This window comes from Thunnus thynnus, chromosome 3 (assembly GCF_963924715.1).
Source record: "Thunnus thynnus chromosome 3, fThuThy2.1, whole genome shotgun sequence".
Lineage (NCBI taxonomy): Eukaryota > Metazoa > Chordata > Actinopteri > Scombriformes > Scombridae > Thunnus > Thunnus thynnus.
In genome coordinates, this window is record NC_089519.1 from 17,605,497 (window position 1) to 17,628,114 (window position 22,618).

At 41.2% G+C, this 22,618-nt stretch overlaps 1 protein-coding gene across 3 annotated transcripts; it reads right to left on the reverse strand.

The window, feature by feature from the left end:
• Nucleotides 1–2,616: 2,616 nt before the first annotated feature.
• Nucleotides 2,617–22,114, reverse strand: kdm2aa (lysine (K)-specific demethylase 2Aa). 3 transcript variants are annotated; one of them, XM_067584488.1, is made up of 25 exons: nucleotides 21,962–22,114; nucleotides 18,678–18,816; nucleotides 18,331–18,409; nucleotides 18,142–18,188; nucleotides 17,009–17,187; nucleotides 16,789–16,895; nucleotides 16,599–16,692; nucleotides 16,229–16,382; nucleotides 16,014–16,129; nucleotides 15,790–15,916; nucleotides 15,475–15,710; nucleotides 15,285–15,362; nucleotides 14,405–14,529; nucleotides 14,144–14,267; nucleotides 13,912–14,040; nucleotides 13,368–13,451; nucleotides 11,135–11,170; nucleotides 9,618–9,723; nucleotides 8,760–9,371; nucleotides 8,445–8,610; nucleotides 5,636–5,887; nucleotides 5,350–5,513; nucleotides 5,126–5,272; nucleotides 4,808–5,026; nucleotides 2,617–3,613 (listed from the first exon to the last, which is right to left on the reverse strand). In XM_067584488.1, the coding sequence occupies exons 1-25, from the start codon at nucleotides 21,965–21,967 to the stop codon at nucleotides 3,432–3,434; spliced, it is 3,708 nt and encodes a 1,235-aa protein (XP_067440589.1). In that variant the 5' UTR covers nucleotides 21,968–22,114; the 3' UTR covers nucleotides 2,617–3,431. The 3 variants fall into 3 exon arrangements, with proteins under 3 accessions (XP_067440589.1, XP_067440588.1, XP_067440586.1); XM_067584487.1 differs by lacking the exon at nucleotides 21,962–22,114 and adding an exon at nucleotides 20,833–21,596 and having other exon boundaries at nucleotides 11,135–11,167; XM_067584485.1 differs by lacking the exon at nucleotides 21,962–22,114 and adding an exon at nucleotides 20,833–21,596.
• Between the last annotated feature and the right edge of the window lie 504 nt (nucleotides 22,115–22,618).

Here is a 22,618-nt window from a genome sequence, read left to right on the forward strand (position 1 = left end):
GTGTCAGGCCTGCTGTACCCTTCTCTTGCCCCCCCTTTCTTCTGTCTCCCACAGTTGTTTGGTAGGATGGTGCGCAAGAGCAGACCCGACCTTCATAACCTGAGGAAAGTTAACTCTGATTTTGCCAGCTAATTAATTTATTGTCTTGCTCACCTTATGCCTTTGTTATTTTAATTGTGATTTTATATATATATATATATATGTGTGTGTGTATATATATATATATATATTTGTACTATTTTGTAATAAAATTCAATCTATTTCCGTACAAAATCCGCCTCTTGTAAATTGATCCTGTTCAGGGACGAGTGAGTTGATTGACACACTGAAAATATTTAGGGTTTAAGGGTTCCTCCTGCCCCTTAGCGGGAGGGGGCGTAGTTAGACATAGAAGGGTAATTTCTGTACTGGTAATACACTTAGTTAGCACTGCTTTACTAGATATGAAAGGAAGTTAAAAATTTGTCAGTTAAAATTTCTGTATGGGGGAGAGGAAGTGAGCGACCTTTGAGGACATGAAATTCAGCAAATCACAACCTCCTCGGCTGCTCCCAAAGCGTTTTTTTTGTTCACTTGCAGTCATGATTTTGGTCACCTGATGAATGTGAGTTTCATGTTCACTCTTCTTTCTGCTCCGTTTTGGTCTCAATCAACTCCTGAGAAAAATATCTGGCTCTTAAGCTGCTAAATGCTTCACCATCTAGTTGTTAACTTTGTCTCTTTGGTGCTGGGCAGGTAGAGTACATTGGGTTTATTAGAGTTTTTCGCTGGAAATTAAGTTGATGAAAGCAGTGAGACTGAACCAAAACAGTAAATGTGTCATAGTCCTTTAAAGTAGCTGTAATTAAACCTCTTCTTAAGAAGCCTACTCTTGATTCAAGTGTTTTAGCCAACTATAGACCTATATCTAATCTTCCATTTCTCTCCAAGATCCTTGAGAAAGCAGTCACCAATCAGTTGTGTGACTTTCTACATAACATTAGTTTCTTTGAGGATTTTCAGTCAGGAATTTAGTGCGCATAATAGCACAGAGACAACACTGGTGAAAGTCACAAATGATCTCCTAACTGCATCCAACAAAGGACTTCTCTCTGTACTTGTCTTGTTAGATCTTAGTGTCACATTTGACACAATTGATCATCACATCCTATTACAGAGGCTGGAACATTTAATTGGCATTACAGGAACTGCATTAAGCTGGTTTAAGTCCTATTTGTCAGATTGATTTCAGTTTGTACACATTAATGATGTATCCTCCAAGCATGCAAAAGTTAGACACGGAGTTCCACAAGGTTGTGTGCTTGGATCTATTCACCTTATATTTGCTTCCTTTGAGTAAGCTCATGTTATTGCTATGCAGATGATACCCAATTATATTTATCAATGAAGCCAGATGAAACCAATCATAACTAAACTCCAAGCATGCCTTAAGGACATAAAATCCTGAATGACCTGCAATTTTCTGCCTACTAAACTCAGACAAAACTGAAGTTATTGTGCTTAGCCCTAAACACCTTAGAAACACATTATCTAATGATATAGCTACTCTAGATGGCATTGCCCTGGCCTCCAGCACCACCGTAAGGAATCTGGGACTTATCTTTGATCGGGATATGTCCTTTTACTCCCAAATAAAACACATTTCATGGACTGCCTTTTTTCACTTACATAATATTGCAAAAATCAGACACTTCCTGTCTCAAAAAGATGCAGAAAAAAATAGTCTACGCATTTGTCACTTCTAGGCTGGATTATTGCAATTCCTTATTATCAGGCTGCCCTAACAAGTCTCTAAAGACTCTTCAGCTGGTCCTGAATACAGCTGCACATGTACTGACAAAAACTGGAAAAAGAGATCATATTTTGGCTTTGCTGCATTGGCTTCCTGTAAAATCCAGAATTGAATTAAAAATCCTTCTCCTCACCTACAAAGCTCTTAATGGTCAGGCACCATCATATCTCAAAGAGCTCATACTACCCCATTACCCCACTAGAACACTCCCAGAACACAGGCTTACTGGTGGTTCCTACAGTCTCCAAAAGTAGAATGGGAGGCAGAGCCTTCTGCTATCAGGCTCCTCTCCCGTGGAACCATCTTCCAGATTTGGTCAGGGGGGCAGACATCCTCTATATGTTTAAGAGTAGGCTTAAAGCTTTCCTTTTTGATAAAGCTTATAGTTAGGGCTGACCAGGCTTGCCTTGGACCAGCCCCTAGTTATGCTGCTATAGGTCTAGAGTGTCAGGGGACTTCCCAAGATGCACTGAGCTCCTCTCTCCTCCTTCTCCAGCTATTGCTGCTATTTGTTATTGCTAGTCATATATCTATTATTATTACTATTGTTATTATTCTGCTTCTCTGTGCCCCCCCCCCCCCCCCCCGTCTTTCTTTCTCTCTCAACCTAACTGGTCAAGGCAGATGGTGATATGTCAATGTTTTGTCCACAACTCCTTTCTGCTGTACTCAAGTGGCCAAAACTCCATTAATGCAGGTTGAAGGCTAGAAGGTGAAATTATACATACAGTAAAGGAGGACTCAAACACAGCAGGCCACATAGAATATCATATTTCAGTATATCATATGAGGTAAATGTAATGCTTTAGGTATTGCACAAACTCTGCAATAGAAATGTTCACGTTTTATTGTTTTCACACTTAAATAGTCAAGTGAATCTTAATCTGCACAAAACAGAGTAAATAAACAAACATATATATACACAAGGAATTACCTGAACACACAGAAAGCCTCACTGTAATACACAACTGCCCAGTTTAGTAAATTAGTAAAGAAACATACGTTCACCTTTCTGTTCTTCTGTACTACATATCCCAAAATGTATTAAGACATCTTAACAAACAGTGCTCCATCCTGCTTCAGTCAATATATAGACAAGGTGTTTTCATGTGAACATTCTAGCAATACCAGAAGATATGAAGCGAATGTAAACCTTCCATAAATCACAAAAATCTTTGGGGTCAACAAAGTCAGTGATTCAAGGCCTAGTTCTCTCTTTACCAAAGGGGGAGAAGTACTGACTGAACTGTACCGGGACATAAGTTTGACGTGCACCCTCATGCAGATAGGTGGCTTTTCTTAAGGAACTGATATTTTGTGAAAATGCTTGTTTAAAATTTTGCCAGATGAGAAGATTAATATCAATTTCGTGTTCCAATGTTTAGCCTCGCACGGCAAAAACACTACTTCCAGTCTTTTGTGCTAAGCTAGGCATATATGTATTGAGATTAAATTGAGATCAACTCAAGGGAAGATTGCACGTAAGATTATGTCCCAGAATGTTCCTTTGAACTTCCCAAATTAGCTGCTTAAAGTCACCTGCACTCAGGTCAGGTTTAATTCTTCTGGCAGCTGAATGCAGGTTTCCTTCTTTCCCTGTTTGAAGGACAAGATGCACAGTTGAGCATGTATCAATGTGTTAGTCCAGGCGCTGGATGAGTTTCTCCTCCACCATACAGTAGAGTGCGGTGTGGGACAGGTCAGAGATGAAGGCGTCGCAGGCTCGTCTGCTGATACTCTTACAGCCTCTGAGGTCCAGCAGAGTCAGAGAGGAGAGACGCTTCAGGTAGGACAGACAGCCGTCTGTCAGTTGACTGCAACCTGGAGAGATGTACAGACAGACAGTGAGGAGCTGCTCTCATCGCTTTAGTTATATTGATCACTTTGTTTCTTAGGTTCGTCCATTCAAAGCAGGACAGAAAGCACACATTCACAACTGCTGTATCCATCATTACTGCTCAATCCTGATTGGTCAAGTGCAACTTCTGAGCTTTTCACAGCTGCAGTAAATCAGTAAGAGCTCTTTATGATTTAAGACCTGTGGTGATGCCTCAAGCATTTCTGTTGATCATCGTAGTCAAAAAAAAAAGATTGAAAATACATTATTGTCATCATTCTCAAGTCAAGATCTGCCATTTTTAAAATCATTAAGTCATTAAATTTAGTAAGAAGCCTCCCTGTTTTCTGATCTGGTCCTGTTTTAATTTGCTGTTGATTCAAACTCACACTTCCTCCATGCTCACATGTTGATAAATTCGGTACATTTCCACAGCACTCATTCCATCAGTATCAGTAACATCAGTCGTGCTGCTCTCACTTTCTGTTTAACACAAACGCAGTCTTAATTCACTCATTCATTCCGCTCACTTGTCGTTTATAACTGCTGTTAAGACAGGATCAATGAAATTCAACACTTTCTGCAGAGATGTTTCACATTAAAAACCTTCCTGCCACTCACATGGCATAATCTCTGCCATTCCTGGTGGAATAATAATTCCACTCCCTCTTAATGTTTTTCCTCAACCTTTACAAGCTATTGGCTTTTATTTGAGAATTATGGTAATAATCCAACATAATGTTTCTTTTTCATGCTGAAAAAATTGTTAGTCAATGAATTTAGTACTTAATCAAAAGATGAAATGAAAATTAATTAAAACAATTTTAATAGTTAATAGTTTGCTTCCTCTGTTTTAATATCGATTTAACTTGACTGTTGGTGAGACTGAATAAGCTGTTTAAATACATGATTTTGTGCACTCACAACAAACAATATGACAAACTCTTCTCATTTATAATGACGTTTTAGGAAGTTAATTATTAATCAAAAAAAGATTCAATAATCAGTTGATCCTGGAAGTATGTATGTCACTGTTAGTGGCAGCCATGCATCATAAAAGAAGCCCTGATAGGCAGATAAAGCCCAGTGGACAAGCAGAAACTGTATTTTAACTTCTACCATGCACTCATTAAAAAGGACTATCCCCCTTGGGAGTGGAACTGTGCGCAAAAACCGACCTGCCAGTGTGAGCTCAGTGAGGTTGTTGCGAGTGTGTGTCCCGGCTGCCGCCAGCAGGGCGATGGAGGAGTCGGTTATGTCCTTGCAGTGAGCCAGGTCCAGCCTCTCCAGCTGGGGCATGTGGCGCTGCAGCAGCCTCAAAGTGGACTCACTAACATCCAGACCGGACAGACGCAGTGTTACCATGTTCCTCAGTCTGCTGCGAGACGACTCTGAACCTACAGGGAGAGACAGGAAGGAGGAGAGGATGAGCTGGATGTGTCGATCTGGAGAGGAAAGATGAAGTTATCCGAGCTTTGGGCCAGCTCATTACTGACCAGTCGGGGTGATGAGCTCTTTAATCTGGGCGTCTTTAAGGCCTTCACACCAGCGCAGGTCCAGCAGTCGCAGGTAGGGCAGAGTGGGAGAGACCAGTGCTGACAGACAGGACCAGGACAGACCGGTCACTCTCAACTCCCTGAGACCTACAGACAGAGTGAGGTGGGATGAGACAGGAAGGGGCCGGCTGATATCTGTGTGTGTGTATGAGCATGTTGTGTACCTGGGAGCCTGGTGAGCAGACAGTTAAGCTGTCTCTTGGCCAGGGGGGTCCAGGACAGGTCCAGAGAGGTGGGCTGGCGTTTGATGATGCCTGCCAGGGCCTGGTTACTGAGTGGGCTGCACCGGCTCACATCCACATGGCTCCACAGACGCTTGTCACAGCTCCTGCATAGGACAGGGACACATGTTGTGTCACAACTTCATTTTGTGCCTCTCCAACTAAAGAAATGAAGACAGTACCTTAAAATGAAGTTTTGCTTGTAGAATAAGATAAAAGTGTGACGTACCACTTGTACCAGGCTTTGCAGACAGTCATGCAGGCCAGCAGCTCAGCTCTGTTCAAGTATCTGAAAACAGACACCCAAACCTCCTTCTCCCCTCCTCTTTCGTTGCCAACATCTTTAAAGGATGGCAGGGACAGCAGGGATGGAGGAGACAGGGTGGAGGATGCAGGAGGAGCAGCAGCTTCCTCTTCTTCTGTGGAAGACGCAGACCGATCCCTTGTGCCTCGGTCGCCCTGGTTACCACGGAGACGTGGCCTGCAACATAGTCAACAATATATTAAATGGTGGTTGGGTAATTCATGTCTAATGTATTCACACTAGGGATGCAGATTTTACTATTAACAGGATTTTACTATTATTCAAATGTCAAGGACTGCCTTTTTTCACTTACATAATATTGCAAAAATCAGGCACATCCTGTTTAAAAAAGATGCAGAAAAAATAGTCCACACATTTGTTACTTCTAGGCTGGATTATTGCAATTTCTTATCATCAGGCTGCCCTAACAAGTCTCTAAAGACTCTTCAGCTGGTCAAGAATGCAGCTGCAGGTGTACTGACAAAAACTAGAAAAAGAGATCATATTTCTCCCATTTTAGCTTCGCTGCTTTGGCAGAATAGAATTGAAAATCCTTCTCCTCACCAACAAAGCTCTTAATGGTCAGGCACCATAATATCTTAAAGAGCTCATAGTACCCTATTATCCCATTAGAACACTGTGCTCCCAGAATGCAGGATTACTTGTGTTCCCTACAGTCTCCAAAAGTAGAACAAGAGGCAGAGCCTTCTGCTATCAGGCTCCTCTCCTGTGGAACCATCTTCCAGATTCAGTCCGGGGGACAGACACACTCTCTATGTTTAAGAGTAGGCTTAAAGCTTTCCTTTTTGATAAAGCTTATGGTAAGGGCTGACCAGGCTTGCCTTGGACCAGCCCCTAGTTATGCTGCTATAGGCCTAGACTGCAGAGGGACTTCCCATGATGCACTGAGCTCCTCTCTTCATCTCTATGCATTCATGTACCATTAATTAATTAACCCCCTGGTTATGGACAGCAGGCCTCTGAGGACCATGGCTGGTCTGGGATTACATGAGGAGACAGAAGCAGCTGAGATGCCTGAATCCACAGAACAACTGAAACAAGTTCTCCAAGATGCTTTGAACCACCGACCTGACAACTACCTTGAAAAACTGTGTGCAGTTGTACCGAGGAGAGCCGGTGTTGTTTTAAAGGCAAAGCATGGTCACACCAAATATTGATTTCATTAAGGTTTCTTGTCTTTTCTGCACTTTGTATGAAGTTAACTGATAAATAAAAATTAATGGAATTATTTTTGATAGCATCCTCACTTTACTTTTAGTGTCTAAAACTTTTGCACAGTACTGTATATATTATGGTTTTAACACACACTTATACACCCTCTTTTACATCTTATTTAAAGCACTTTGAACTGCCTTGTTGTAGAAAAGTGTACAAATAAACTTGCTTTGACCTGAGTTTATACTATCAACATTACTCAGATGATGCAATCCACCCATCAAGCGTTATTCTATATTTTTATTGTCAATAAAAAAATCCACTAAAAAATATTCATTTTTAGTCTTATTTTAGTCACTCTCTCTATTCCCTACACTGTGTGTGGCTCAGTCCTGAGCCTACTGGTTCCTACTGAGGATGTAAATCTTTAAAAACAGCACACAAATATATAGTTTAATTTTTTAAAAAGGTTAAATAATTTCCTAAAACAGCTGGTCACTGTAGTTTTTAATCAAACGTTATTCAAACAGGAGCAAATAGTGCATTTGTGGGGGACTATCTTCAGTGGCGGATTAATCCAGTGAGTTTTTCTGGCAGTAGGACAGTGTCTGTGCAACAGTGTGGCTCACTGATGTGTTTTTGTGGACAACAATGGAGGTCTACAGCACAGAGAAAGAAGATATATCAGACCACTTTTAGTAGGATCTGTTCATAGTTGGTTTGGTTTGGCACTGAGTGGGTAGACCCTGGTCTGAAAAATGAGGTCAATGCAGAAGTGACTTTAACCTGCATTCTCTCTAAAGGCCAGCAGAGGGCAACTCCACTGACTCCAAAAAGAATGGATTTATGGTCTCAATCTTAGTTTCAAGTCTTCTTCAATAAAGCTTCATGTTCATTTTGTAAATTATGGTCCCATTTAGAGTAAAATAGACAAAGCAGGGAATGTTTCAGGGCCTGGCTACCTTATGATTGACAAGTTGCTACCATGGCAACAACATTGGTTATACACATTATGTAACGTAACCCAAGATTATAATAGGAGTATAGGTGTAGCTGATGCTATTTCAGTGTGTTTTCAGTTCATAAAAGTTAATTGTAACATTCTGGTTGCCTACAAAAAGTCTTGTTCAGCGTTTCTTTTGTTTTTTGTTAGCCAAAATTAGCATTAGCAATATCACAGTTAACCATAGACTGTAAATGCACTGTGCTAACAAAGCTAGCAGCTAACGTTAACGTCAGGGCCCAAAAAACCAAGATGGTGATGGTCAAAATGCCAAACTCGAGGCTTCAAAACGGAGTACACAAACCAGTGGGTGATGTCACAATAGCCATGTCCATTTTTTTTTTTTTTTTTTTTTGAATAGTTTATGGTCTGCACATGGGACTTGTTGACAATAAGAACAAGCATCATCCTTGAATACATGCAGTATCAATCAAAAGTTTGGACACACTTTCTCATTTAACTGAATGGGAAGGTGTGGTGTGTCATCTCGCACAAGGCTACATTTGACACACTGAAAATGTATTCAACTGAATTTTATCACACATTGAACCTTACCTTCCAGGTCCTCGTGGGGTTTGGCCATCAGCTGTGGTGTCACTGCTCTTGAGGCGTGAAGGTTTGGACAGAGCTGTCTTTCTCTGGATGAAGCCCTGCTGACCACCTGTAACCACTGCTGCTGTCCGCGGACCCATGGCTGCTTCCAGCTTTGGAACTATGGAGCCTTAGAAGGGACAACAAACCTCTGTTGGAGATTAAAGTCATTCATCTTTATTTCACAGTGCAGTCATGAGAAGGAAATGTAGCGCATAGTTTACATGTTGCTGTTTGACCACAGTTGAATTTTCTTACATTTGTTTACTGTTCACTTACCAGATTGTCTCTTGGCCTTGTGGGGGCGCTGTAGAGTCACAGTCAGGTAGGAGCCACTAAGCAGGTCGTCATTCAGATCAGACACCAGGAGCACCGGAGGCTCTGGGTCTGAATCCCAGTGTCCTTCCTCCTCCTCCTCTTCCTCCTCTTCATCTTCCAGTGTGTCCATCTCCTCCTCCTCTGGGTCAAACTCCTGCCCCTCACTGTCCTCATCTTCATCATCGTCATCATCATCGTCATCATCATCATCAGTCCTGCGCCTTCCCCTGCGTCGACGATGGCGTTCCTCTTTGTCTCCGTCTTCACTGTCGTCGTCATCTTCTTCATCATCGTCGTCGTCGTCATCATCAGATTCCTCAGATGAGTCTCCCCTCCGCTGCACCCTGGAGCCTCCCCTCAGCCTCACCCCTCTCCCCCTCCTCCCACCTTCCCTCATGCCCATCCCACGCTTTAGCTTGAGGACTGAGGAGGAGCCAGGAGTAATCAGGCCTCCTCTGCTTCCTCTGTGGGCCGAGCCTCCTCTCAGCAGGCCTCTCCTGTTGGCACCAAACCCCCTCCTGGAAGAGTGGCCCCCCCCTCGAGCTTGTAATGACATCTTTCTTCTCTGAGAGGCTGCGGAGAGGGAATCAAAATGAAGTGATCACAAACACAACAATATCTATCTAACGATATCTGGATATCAAATACAAATATAATTTCTTTCTTTCAAAGAAACATTCTTTTATTTTGAAAAATATCCCTTTATATCCTGTACCCAATGTGAGTGATGCTGTTTAACTTCTACAAAATTTTTTGAGATGAATCAGTTACAGAGTAAGTGCTATTGACAGGCAGCAGGCAGTGAAAAGTGCTTTGAACCTTCATCATCGTCATCGCTGACAGAGTCGTCTCCATCGCGGCTGTGTCTCTGTCGTCGGTAAATCTTAGCCATGCGAGCGTCCAACAGGGAGGAAGATTTCCGCTTCTGGAGACACATGGACATAAGGAGTCAAAGGATGGGAGGAAGGAGAATGATAAAAGATATGGAAACATTGGGGAGGAGGGAATGAGGCAGAGAATGACGGATGGGGAGGGGGGGTACGGAAAAAAATAGACACAAGAAGGAAATTGTTAGAGACCTTTGATCAAAAGAGTATTCTGAAATGAAATACCGTATTTTCTCTAATAGTGGCCGGGGGTGTGGACGACAAGAACAAATAAAGGCCGGCCACAAATACAGGCCGGGGAGAGAAAAAACAAGGATGGATTGAGGCCGTATTCAGACCAAATCAGGTGTTGCTGCACACCGCTGCAGGGTTGTACGGTGATGTGCAGGGGTGTAGGTGTGTTTATTTGTGCTCTAGAAAGTAACCCCTGTGAAACAATTAGATTTTTTTTTTTATTGATCTGGTTCACCGCGTTCTTACCAGCTCCATCTCTTCATTCACTCTCTAGCTCCCTCTCTCTCTTTTTCTCTCGTCTTTTTTTAAAATGAGTTGGGAAACCGAGCAAAGCCTAACTTTACTTTTAACGTTATCAAATGAAAAGAAATGTCCGCCCCGCTCCTCTTGGTGCCTGTTATAATGTGATTGTAGTTTGTAGTAATGTACAAGTACCACAAGATGGCGGTAGCTATATTTGAAGTAGCATATAGGACCTGTGCAAGTGTCAGTGACTAAATTTTCCATCACACCCATGCCACAACACTGTAGAGAGTGAACATGGCCCCTACCAGACAGAAGTCTGACGTCAAATTCAAAGAGAGAGTTTTGCAATATGTGGAGGAAAATTAAGGAGTGAAAGCTGCAAGACATTTTGACACTGATCCGAAAAGAATCAGATACTGGAAAAAACAGAAGCGTGAGCTGCTGTTAGCTGACAGGAGGAGAGCACGGCTAGCTGGTGGTGGGAGGAAGAAAGTTAGCTTGGAGCTAGAGAGACAGCTGATTGATATTTGATATTTGACTGTGCTGTTAACTGGCTATTAATGTTTATATCCAGCGTAACGTTACCTCAGATTTGTTTAGTTTTTAACTAACACTGGCCATATTTCCCCTCCTGTACTTGACCAGTCATACTTCACACAAGTTATATTGAATATATATATATTGAAATGTTTGTGTAATGTCTCACAATAAAAGTCGGGAAATGAAGGCTTTTAATTTTATTAATAGCATAACGCAGTAATTAAATTTAACAGAGCTAACGGAAGCAGATCAGAAAACAGGGAGGCTTCGTACTAAAGTATGAACAAATATACTTATCTGTCTCTAATATAAGCCTGCTTCCAATAAAGGCCTGGTACCCTCTGCCGTTGAGGTAAATAAATGCCCCGGCCACTATTAGAGAAAATACGGTTGACATATTACAGTAGAGACCCAACAATAAACACTTACCACTGGAAGGCCTTCACCTTTGTCTCCTCTAGACTGCTGGAGGAAGAGAAAAAAAAAATCTCAGAAGTGACTTGAAAAACTGACAGCTAAATATCAGAAAGACTCCTGTCAAGAGATTCTTCTCGTAGATTAGATCTGTTTCTTTGATGTTCTGCCATTATTTCCATTGTTGTTGGAGTGGAAACTTCAGTACAAAAAGACTATCCATTGGAAGCCATGGCAAAATACTTCTCCACTCATTAAAGGAAGAGTTTACCCTGAAGTGAAGCTCTTGCTGATACTCCTCCTCATTAGTAACAATAAAGTTAAATAAATATTAAATATAGTTAGGGTTGTATAGAGAGTCTCTAAACAAGGTGAAGTTAAAGAACATGAAACAATCTAGTGCATCCTTTGTGCAGACTGGTGTGTTTTAAAAAAGCAGAACACCTCAGAGTACATCATGCGTATACCATTATACCAAAGAAATTAAAACAAAAATCGATCATTTTTAATGAATGAGATACAAATTACCTTTGAAACTATATTACTATATATATTTTTAGACTTCTACTGTTCAAGTGTTCTGAAGCCACACAATAACACTGTAATCCCAAAAGTTTGAAATTTATCTGAATATTTATCACTCACAATCTTACAGTCATAATTATAGCTTGTCACATATTTAAGTCATTTTTATACAGAAATAACAACATGTTGCCAGGAACAAGAGCAGCTTTTTAGTAAGCATTTTAGAAATGTCTTGAACATATAACACAGTGAAGAGAATATTCCTTTCATTTCTGTTATTGATCATTTCCGCATGTTTGTGTGATGATGTGTCTTGGTACTGTATGATGTGTCTGACACTTTGTTTTTACATCTTAGATTAGCATTATGTGCTATAATAAGAACAGTATTAGATATTTGGGCTTGTTGCTTTCAAAAATAAATAAATAAATAAATACAAAAATCATCAATCAAAATTCACAGAAAAACCTGACATCTCATTTTGGTATTTAGGACTAATTCTGACTAAACAAGGATCAGAAATCTTTGTAGCATTTTTCTCCATTTTGCATTGGGAGCAGTGGGCCAACAGAGTGATTAGCTCAGAGAGAAGGAGCACAATCATGACAACTACTTGACAACATCCTCTGTCTGCTGATAGTCAGCTACTTGAGTGATGGAGGGACGGACAGACAGTGTTAAGTGTCACAACAGCAGTTCATCCAGGGATTAAAAGGTAAATGAAGAAGTGCCACTGAGCTACATCAGCTTCTCAACCTCTTTCTGACACATCAATCCATACTTCTAGACTCTTAAGAAAAGGTAGTTCATTATTTTGAAGTGAAGAAACTGACCTTGTAAAACCTACACGTTTTATAGCATATATGCTGTGTCCACAATCACAAAATGACTGAGTGGGACTTGATTAAACCTGTCAAAAGCAGGCTACACACTGTCCATTATAATGAGCCATGAGAAAATAATTTAGAATGTAGAAAGTATGGAGAAAGAAAAACAGCCAGCAGTCTGAGACAAGAGGCACTGCTCTTGTACAAACAATCTGAACACAGATTATTTCAACAGGAGTTGTGTCTCTTCTCTTGAAAATGGAAAGGAAAAAAACAGGTAGGGTGCACGCGACAGACGGGTGGATGTATAGAGTAGGCGGCACCTCTCACCAGTCTCGAGCTGATTGGCTGAGAAGGCAGAGGGGCCGCCACCAATAGAAGTGACGCTGAGGAGGTGGAAGAGCAGGAAGGAAGAGGAGGAGGAGGAGGGAAGAAACCACAGCGGACCACCTCCCCATCCTGCTGGGAGCCCACAGGACCCCCTATTGTAGCAGAGGGCCCAGGGCCCAGCCTGAGGACCAGGGGGCCATGGGGACGGATGTGCTGCTGGTGGCCGGCAGCCAACGATTCATCGCTGCCTGATGACTGACGCAGTTAAATGAATACAAATAAAGAAGGAAATAATACAGCAACAAAAAAAAAGAAAACAAAACCAAACAAAAAGAATCAAATAATGAAACACAAACAGACAGGAGACACACAATACCCATTAGCTTTGACACACTAGAACCAAGTACATGTGCCCGCCGGCATGATGGACTAAGTGCAAGAGAGACCTCAGGAGTTTGCAAAGACACTGAGAAGACTGTCTGCAGCTGTGTATTCAATATGTGTGCATACAAGAGGTAGGGATACCTGAGAGTGTCTGTTAGTGTGTACAAAAGAAGGTTGTGTACCTCTGGGTCAGTGATCCCTTGGACACACTTTGGACACTCCCAACAGCTGGGCAGGTCTTTATTAACCACTCCTTCACCCTGAACCTGCAGAAACAGATGGAGACACGTACCTTGTTTACACCTGGTATCCACGTTACATAACCATGTGGTCACCATCTGGTTGATCGAGATCAATCAGTTGGTCTTTGGAGCTCAGAGTTGATTGCAAACTTATTTATTTATGTTCATTTTCACAAATCAGAATGCACTCCTAAGGCTGTATTGAAATCTGCTATAGTAAGTCACTGCTTAACATTCAAAACAATCACTTCCTGCTGCTCTTGTTTCACATTTAGAGCTTTGAATAGGCGAATCACATTGAGATTTTTTTATTATAAACCAACTACAGGAAATGTATTTGTCGCTGAAGTTAGAGGTGTCAACATGCATCCCTATTGTCCACTATAACTTCATGTTATGTCTCTTGGCCTTGTGGGGCGCATCACTGTAACTTCAGTGGATCCGTCCTAAATACTGAAAAGAGGAATAGTGTGTGTGTGTGTACCGTGAGGCAGGCGGGGTGGACTATCTGCGCACAGTTGGAACATTCCATCAGAGTGAGGGATGGGTCTCCAGTTTCCTCCTGATTGGGCTCCTTGCAGATTTCACACACCGCGGACAGAGGAAGGCCCGGCTAGAGGGGACAGAGGGTAATTTAAAAATCAGACATATTTACCATATACTGTACATTTACAAAAAAATATTTTAAAAAAAATAAAAAAATCACAGTCACTTACAGAGAGACATTGTCGCAGCACGCAGGTCTGCTTGAGCTTTCCAGGTCCTCCAAACTTCTTCATGTCTCTGCAGAAATTACAGTCTCCACACTCTGCTCTCATACAGGCCTCACAGCGCTTACACCTGCACAGAAGAAAAAAAAACAAATGACAGCAACACACATACTTTCATGAATAACAGAAGGCTAAACAGGTGAACACAAACAAGTCAAAACTAATTTGAGTGCCTAAAACAACTTTCAAGCTAATCGCCTTGGTTACCTGACCCTACGCCGCCTCAGCACAGACATGGAGGAGGCTGGCTTCTGTGGTCGTGGGATGATGGGAGTGGTGGCCAATTTAGGACGAGGAGGAGGCGGTGGAGGAGGAGGCTGATACCACGACGGCTGGTGGAGAGGAGCAGAAAAATAAAGCATGACAGAGATATAAGAGGGAGCACTGTCCTTTAGAGTCTACTCAGAACTTTCACTTCTGCAGAAAACTGCATTTTCCTACTCCGCACCTTGGGCTTGGAATCATTTACAAGATAAACTTCATCTGCATCCATATCAAATGTTCAAGCATCGCATTCAAAAATGTTTCATGAGTAATGGAATTGGTTTAAAGGTTTAGTTCTTTGTGCTACATGTGACTCTTGTAATTTAATGATGTAACCATCTCATATCTATCTCACGCTGACATTTAGACCAGGTCTCTCTTGTAAAGGAAATCATTTATCTCAAGAGTCCTGGTTAAATAAAGATAAAACAAACTCAAAAAAAACTGCATTTTCACTGCCACGTGTGTTTTTTCACAAGGGTGTTTCTTACTTACACAGTAGAGACTTTTCCTCATGAGGCAAACAGATATATTTGGCACTGATATTAATGAACATTTATTCCTAGTGACAAAACTAATAATAATAATAATAATAATAATAATACGTTTATTTAGTCTAGCACCTTTAACAGAAATAAAATTCACAAAGTGCTTCACAGGAATAAAAGTTCAAATTAAGACCATAAAAACATACATACAATAAAAACACATGCCACAAGTTAAAGTAAACATAAAAACAACCAAACTTCCATTGTCATTATTATTTCATTATTCATTTTATCATAACTACTGTTCAGTGTGTCCATTAGTAACTGCTACTCACCCTCTTTGGCCACTTGATGATTGGTTTTCCTGTGTAGGACAGTTTGGGATTGTCATTGGCATGTTCCTTAAGAAGTGCCTGCAGGACAGTAGTTAATATTATTACACCACCAGTTAATAAAAGGTATTACAATGTTTAACCTTTGTCTGGGAAAACACACACACACACACACACACACACAAGCTGCTACCTTGATGTGTGTAATGAGAGCTGGTGCATTGTGTATCCCTGCTGGGACGCACTTCTTGTTGGACGGCAGCGCCTCCAGTTTTCCCAGCAGGTTCCACAGCCCCTCCAGCTCCAAGGGAGTCAAATTAACTTTAACTGCTGGCTTATCAGGCTCTGAAGCATCTTCATCACTGACACCTTCCTCCCCCTCCTTCACCTGCTCACTGGCTGGATCTGAGCTGGAAGGCTTCTTCAGACCTGACAGAAGAAACGAGTTACCCACCTCCATCCATCAGCATAAAACCCCATTGTAAAACGCTTGTTTGCCTGTACATACCAATGCCTAGCGAGTGTTTCTGAAACTCTGGTGTGAGGTAGGATGTCTTGGTCATGCTGAAGACGTAGCGCTCCAACACGTACCAGCACATCTCATAGTAGAAGGGGTAACGGAACTTTACTGGAACCTGCAGAAGGGATAAAAGAGGCTCATCAGCCATTTGAAAAAACATCACTTCCTGTCATTTACAGCTCATAGGAGTTTGTGTGTGTGTGTGAACAAACCCGCGTGCGGTCCTCTATATTACAGATGTTAAGTTGCGTAGGAATATTGAAGCTGTGAAGGAAGTTTCCTCCAAACACCATAGAATCCACAGGTGTGTAGACTGCATGAATCCACCCTGAGAACACCACACACACACACATCAATATTTATTTCCTGTCACATTACTGAAATCCTTTAGCATGTATTGAGAGTGTGTGTGGATGTTAATGTTTACCTGAGGGTATGATGAAGGTGCAGCCTTGCTTCAGTTCAATCCTCTGGCAGTCAGATGCTCGGTCTCCCAGGAAAATGTCTCCCTGTTTTCCAGAGAGCACCCAGTTCTCATACAGCTCCAGGTTCTGAGGGGTGGGTGGGATCAGCCAGAACACCTGATAATACATCACTACGTTTAGAAAACACATTCCACTCTGCATCACTGAGCAAAATTACATCAGCACACGTTTTGGATGTTTACTGAGGAGAACAGAAATGATTTAAGAAACATTCTGGACTGGACATTTATTCATTATTTTTACTTCCAGGTGCACCCTTTTAACCCAAAATGAGAAATATGGGGCTGTAACTATACTCTACCATAGCCCCACCTTGCTTCCTCTCAGTATGTGGTACCACACAGAGGTCCCTCCAAAGTCAATGTGAAAGTCTGTATAGCAGCCCTCCACACTCATCAGGCAGTATCTGCAGACACAAGAACAGCAGCAGCAGCATAAAGGAATTATGTTTCATTTCAAGCTGAATTTAAGTCATGAATGCAGTGAACAAGGGAGATCTCACTTCTGTACTTTGGGATACTGCATGTCTGTGATAGAGTTGGTTGAGTCTCTCTGTCTCTCTTTCAGGTGACGAGGCCACATGTTGTCCACCCAGTCTATCAGATCCACCTACACTCATACAGGACAGATGAATAAAAAAAAAAGAAAAAAGAAATGTATTAATATACTGGTTCAAAGTACAATCACATCCATTGGTGCACTGTGTTGAAGTGTGTACGTACTGTGGCAGGTCTCCTGACCAGGTTCTCCAGCTTGGTGTGGCTGAACTCCAGGCTGATAACATTATAGAGCTTGTCTCTCTGAGATGGAGGAGTCTCATAGTAACGAGTCCACTGGGCCATGGACATCTCTGTCCCCTTCTGAGTGCTCACATCCATCACATCTATCATACGTCTGCTACCTGAGAGGAGAGAGGTCAAAGATTCATCAATTCATCAGTCAATAGTCAATTAGTTGCCAACTGTTGAAATAATCAATAGTTCCAGCTTCTCCAATGTGAACATTGTTGAGTTTCTCTTTCTTTGGGTTTTGGACCGTTGGTCAGATAAAATGAATCACCTTGGATGTTATGAAATTGCGATGGGCATTTTTCTCTAATTTCTAAACCTCTCTATTTTATAAAACAAAGGTTTAATCAATTAATAGAGAAAATAATCAACATACTAACTGATATAAACCAATACAATAACTGTCAGTTGCCGCCCTTTATTCAAGTCAAGTCAAATCTATTCATAGAGCACATTTCAAAACATGTGAGAAATTTAAAATACAATTAAATAATTAAAACAAAAATAAATAGATAAATAACTGAGCAGTTTATTAATAATAAGACTGATGTAACACCAAAAGTAAGTGAGGAATATTACATATATTCGAACTGTAATGACCTGTTCCAATTCAAAATTTACAGTCTATAAGCACAACAGACCGTTTGAAGTAGTTTGTCTTGTGATCCAGCAGAGGCCATTCTTAAAAATCACTATCAGCTTGACCTATTGCACGCTCTTTGACCAATAAGTAAAGTGAGCTAATAAATAAAAATAGAGGACAGTAGCAAGCAAAGCCATGCTGATCAGATAATCACCACACTGAAGCATCTGAGAAGCACACGGGAAAATATAAGACTATGCTGAACAATAATACTCTCTCTGACCGCTGACGGATGGACATCGCTGGCCATATATGCACAGCAAACTGTATCTGAGACACATTACTGTATCTGGGTTGTGTCTGAATTAATCAAACTAATTATTTGTTAGTTCAAATTCATTCGTACATGACTTTTTGAAAAAGTGACCGCTCTATGGCATTGAATTCATTAAAGGAAGAACACTTATAATGTCTGGAGTCTTACCAACAAACATCTTGACATCATTGACACTGAAATCAGGGTCAGGCATCCTGTGGAACAACGAGAGGTTCATAAACATTTTACAAGTCTCTTGTTATTTGCTTTATGCGTCAAATTATGCCAGCAGACAGTTATTACGTCCAATGGAGCAGAAAGAAGAAGTAAGTTTAAAATAACAGAGTGGATGCCTACTTGATTCCTAGTCCTTCGGGTTTGTCAAAGAGGATGGGGTCCCTCAGCCCGCTTCTCTGGATGAACTCGTATGTGAAGTCTAAAAGACACAAACATCAACATGTGACCAAGAAATGTTCCAAGGTCTCTCCATCAATCTCAGTTTTGGTATGATAGCCATTCCATTTTTCTAATTCCTGATTCCACATATATACACACACAAAACTGCATTGGTGAGCTGTGTGTCAGGTTAGAAGCACTGACGTCAAGCAGTCTTAATAATCAGGGAACTGTTAAAGCCTGACACACCTCTCCTCTAACAGCACAAATTCAACTGAGCCTTTCACATGACTGACTGTGCTGCATACCTTTTCCCTGCATGTGAACGACCCGGTCAGAGCTGAACCTCTGACTGTGGACTTTCTCCTCCAGGTCAAACATCCTCCTTCCGTCAATCTCTTCATCTGAGATGCCATCGTCATGGTAACGTCGCCGGGTACCAGCCCGCTGAGAAGAGAGAACGGCGGGTGGATGGGTGAACATAAAATAAGAGAGGGAAGACAGAACAACAACAATATCTGCAAGCTCTCAATGGAAAAAAAAAAAAATCTATGGTCTAAATCAGGCAACAAATTTGAACAACCTGACAGCCCTCCTATCAGAACATGTATGTACAAACACCACATGTTTTCCTCTCCAGAATAAAACAGTCAACCAGACAAAGCAAAGCAATATCTACAAGCTACAGTCAACAACAAATTGACAACAATAGGTGAAATGGAAAAAACAACAACAACAACAACAACAACAAAAAAAAACAGCGAGCATTTAACTACTACTGAGAAGTGCAGGGAAGTCAAAAAGACTTTCGCCGGCTGCACTGCACTGTTGTGTGCATAAAGATGTTTGATGTGAATGCAAAGTGTCAAGAGACCAGAGTTTAAAATAGCCTCAGTGGGGAGAAAACAGGTATACACAGATGGATGGAAGCTATACACCAGGCACAAGAAAATAGCATGAAGTAGACTATTACCTCTTGTACATGATGAAATGTGCTGAATATTATTTTAATATTGCTTTTTCAAACACTGGAACTAAGGCTGCTGCACTTCAGGAGGGGTCCCAGGTAATGACAGATGATACGGGGATAATCCCAGGCTGAGCCCCCAACCCCTCCCCGTGCTCCATAATCTCTCTCACCGCTTCACTAGTGTCTGCATTTGACCATGTGATACACTTATCTTAACACAATGTTTTCTGATTACACTGGTGTATTGTACCAGTACATAGTTTCAGTGTGTCTTTCTGGCAAATTCAGACACACAGCCTTAATAACAATCAAAGTGGAATAAATAAGTGACTTGAATATTAAGAATTACAATGTACCACAATCCAATTCAATACAAACTCTTCAGGCATTTATGACCATGTCAGATTAACATGCAGATCATATTTACCAGTTAACAGCTCAGAGTTTCATTTTGTAGGCCTACTCATTGATCCCATTACCTACAGCTGATAAAATCTTCCAACAAAAATCATCCATGCTGGTTAAACAGGGGTTCTAAAAATGAGAATAGATCTAAACTGTTCAGTATGTGCTGTTGATAATGTGCAATAAGCAATCAGCTATCATTTCATTGCATACTGTGCAACAAGAATCAAACTTCAGAATGCCAGCAAGCAAAGTTAAAGAAAAGCTACATCACTGAATTTTTAAAATAAGTTATAATATAATAATGTTATACTCAATGGATTCCCTCAAGTAATTTCTTCATAAATCTGTCCTCCAGTCAGTGTGCAGACATTACACTGCTACACAGTCATCACCTCTGTAGATGCACCAGTGACACAATATGACACCACTTGAAAAGCAAAAAAAAAAAAAAAAAGAGGGAATGACAATCTGCCTCTTCCTTTCTCCATCTCCAGCTCTGACAAGCGCCTCTTCCCTTTTGTTCATCGTCCCCTCCTCTTTTGTCACTGAAGAGGAAATATGCGATGGTTTCTATTTGTCCTATGCTCTCACCTATTTTAGGACCCACGCCTCTCTGTTTCTTGTTATCCTTTCGTCTTGTGTCCCCAAAGGCATGAACATCTTGCTAACTCCCCATCTTCCTTGGTCTTTCTGATTGCTCCTGGATCCACATCGAACGCCTCACTTTCCTACTCATCCCTCTTTATGCTGTGTATCATAGTTTATCAAATCACATTACCCACTTATAGGGGTAACACTAGCTGTACTCGATGGACAGCAAGTAAATAACAAAATCAACATCTTCAGCCTTTCGCCAGCGCTTCAACATATAGTTGCACTGTATTATTTACAGCTTTTATATTCCTACACACATGGTCAGGGACCGATCTCCGTGGAAAGTTTTTTTTTCTTTTATACCAAACCTCGTCATTGTTTTTGTATCTTGCCATAGTTAACGGACAAGCCTATAGAAAACATATAATACACACATTAACCTTCATGCCATATACAATAGACCAAACGTGGCCCCAATCACTTACACTTACCAGCCTTTTACTGTAGCGCGGTTTGGACTCATCCATTATCACTGGGAACCGGCCTTTGTCCAACTAAATTCGGGTAGTTAACGAAGCAAAGAATGAATATAAATATCTGTGGAGCAGCTAAGTTTGACCGAGGCACCACATGGCTGCAGTGGGTAGCGATAGTAAACAAGCAGCGAGAAGGCGTGTGTTCACCACGGCTGCTTTCAGAGTAAGTTGCGCTAAGTTACTAACTACAACAGCTACTGATCAACATAAGTATCCCAAAGCTGGCTAAGTGAAACGATGAGCTATTTATTCAATGCCTTTGCTGCATTCCAAAACTATCAGACGTTAATCGTCTTTTCCCAATGTTTCCTTATACTTGTTGACTTCATTCGGGATTGGTGAGTTTAAGTCAGACAAATATGGGAAGTTTTACCTGTGGTAAGACTCGTTTAGATTGGCTAACTTTAAGTACACTATTGCACCGAAAGGAAGTGAGAGTTAACATAAAATCATATTTTTCATAAAAACTGTTCTGTCTGTGTACTCGAGCTTTGTTCCTTGCCTCGCCATCCCAAGCCGTGCCCAGCTAATATTAGCTTTCTTGAACTCGTCTTCCTCATACCAACACAAAACTTAACATAATCCGAATACGTTTTCATTCGGATACCTCCAATACACTGCAAGTAAACATGATATATTATTGTTGCTGTTAGTACTAGTATAGTAGAAAGTTACTGCGGTCTAAGAACAGCCGCCATTTTCCATCCCATCACAAAACACCACTATACCCCGCCCACAACCGTGAATTGGACCAATCACAGAAATACCAGCGAGGCATTTATTGGGCTAGAACAGTGTCACTCACGCGGAAGATTTGTGAATTGTGATTGGACAACAATAGCCAATAGAGACATAAAGGAGCTGGCAAGTTATGAGTAACAGTACAATTCCAATACGACCTTATACCTTATTGGTTAATATGTCTCAATTCTGTAATCATTGGACAAGCACTCAATCAGTCAAGAAAGGTAGCCAATCACGCGATGATACAACGCAGAAGCCACCGCCCCATTACCCAATATAACTAGTCATCACTCATAAATAACCTGAATTACTTAAAAATAAAGCGTTGTTCTATGCTTACCCCCATATTCACACAGGTCTGTCCGCTTACAGATGCCTTCAGTAATCCGAGATGTGTGACGTCTCCCGTGTCCTGTGTTTTCACTCTCCAAGGCTCGCATCGCAGGGACACGTTTTGTAGCCTTCACCTCAACGAGGAAGTGCTTGCTGATCCATAAATGGAAGTGTACTTTGAACAAACTACTGAGGATTGGCTGGAAAATGTTGCGAGGCTGTTGTGATTGGTGGCAACGACTTGTCTCTCAAACACGCACAGGCAGATTACGGCGAGCGAGAGGAAAATGCCAAAATGTGACGCGCACGATGAATGAAACAAAATTTAAACAAACACTCAAAAGCATAATCATTTTATTTTCGTCAATTGGTGGACAAAGCTACAAAAGACATCCTTTTATACAATAGAACCCATTGCCATGTAAAATACTTCAAACTGACAGGCTTCAATTAATGTAAAAGGAGGAAAGAAAGGACACAAAAAATGCACTACATTCTTCCAGTGACACACAAGCTAATAAAGGTGAGTAGAATGGCCAGTGCTAGTTGAACTATATGGTCAACCAGTCTTGATTAAATTCCCACCTGCCCTCTTAAATCCACACCATAGCAGGCCCAGGAGTTTTTTAACTGTCAACATTCAGCCGTCTAGAACCCCATCTGA

Coding starts and splice junctions, on each gene's coding strand:
- kdm2aa (XM_067584485.1), bottom strand. CDS start 20,868: ATGGATGAGTCCAAACCGCGCTACAGTAAAAGGCTG. Junction 16,693..16,788: donor CAGTATCCCAAAGTACAGAA/GTGAGATCTCCC, acceptor TTGTGTCTGCAG/ATACTGCCTGATGAGTGTGG. Junction 15,711..15,789: donor GAAACACTCGCTAGGCATTG/GTATGTACAGGC, acceptor TTCTTCTGTCAG/GTCTGAAGAAGCCTTCCAGC.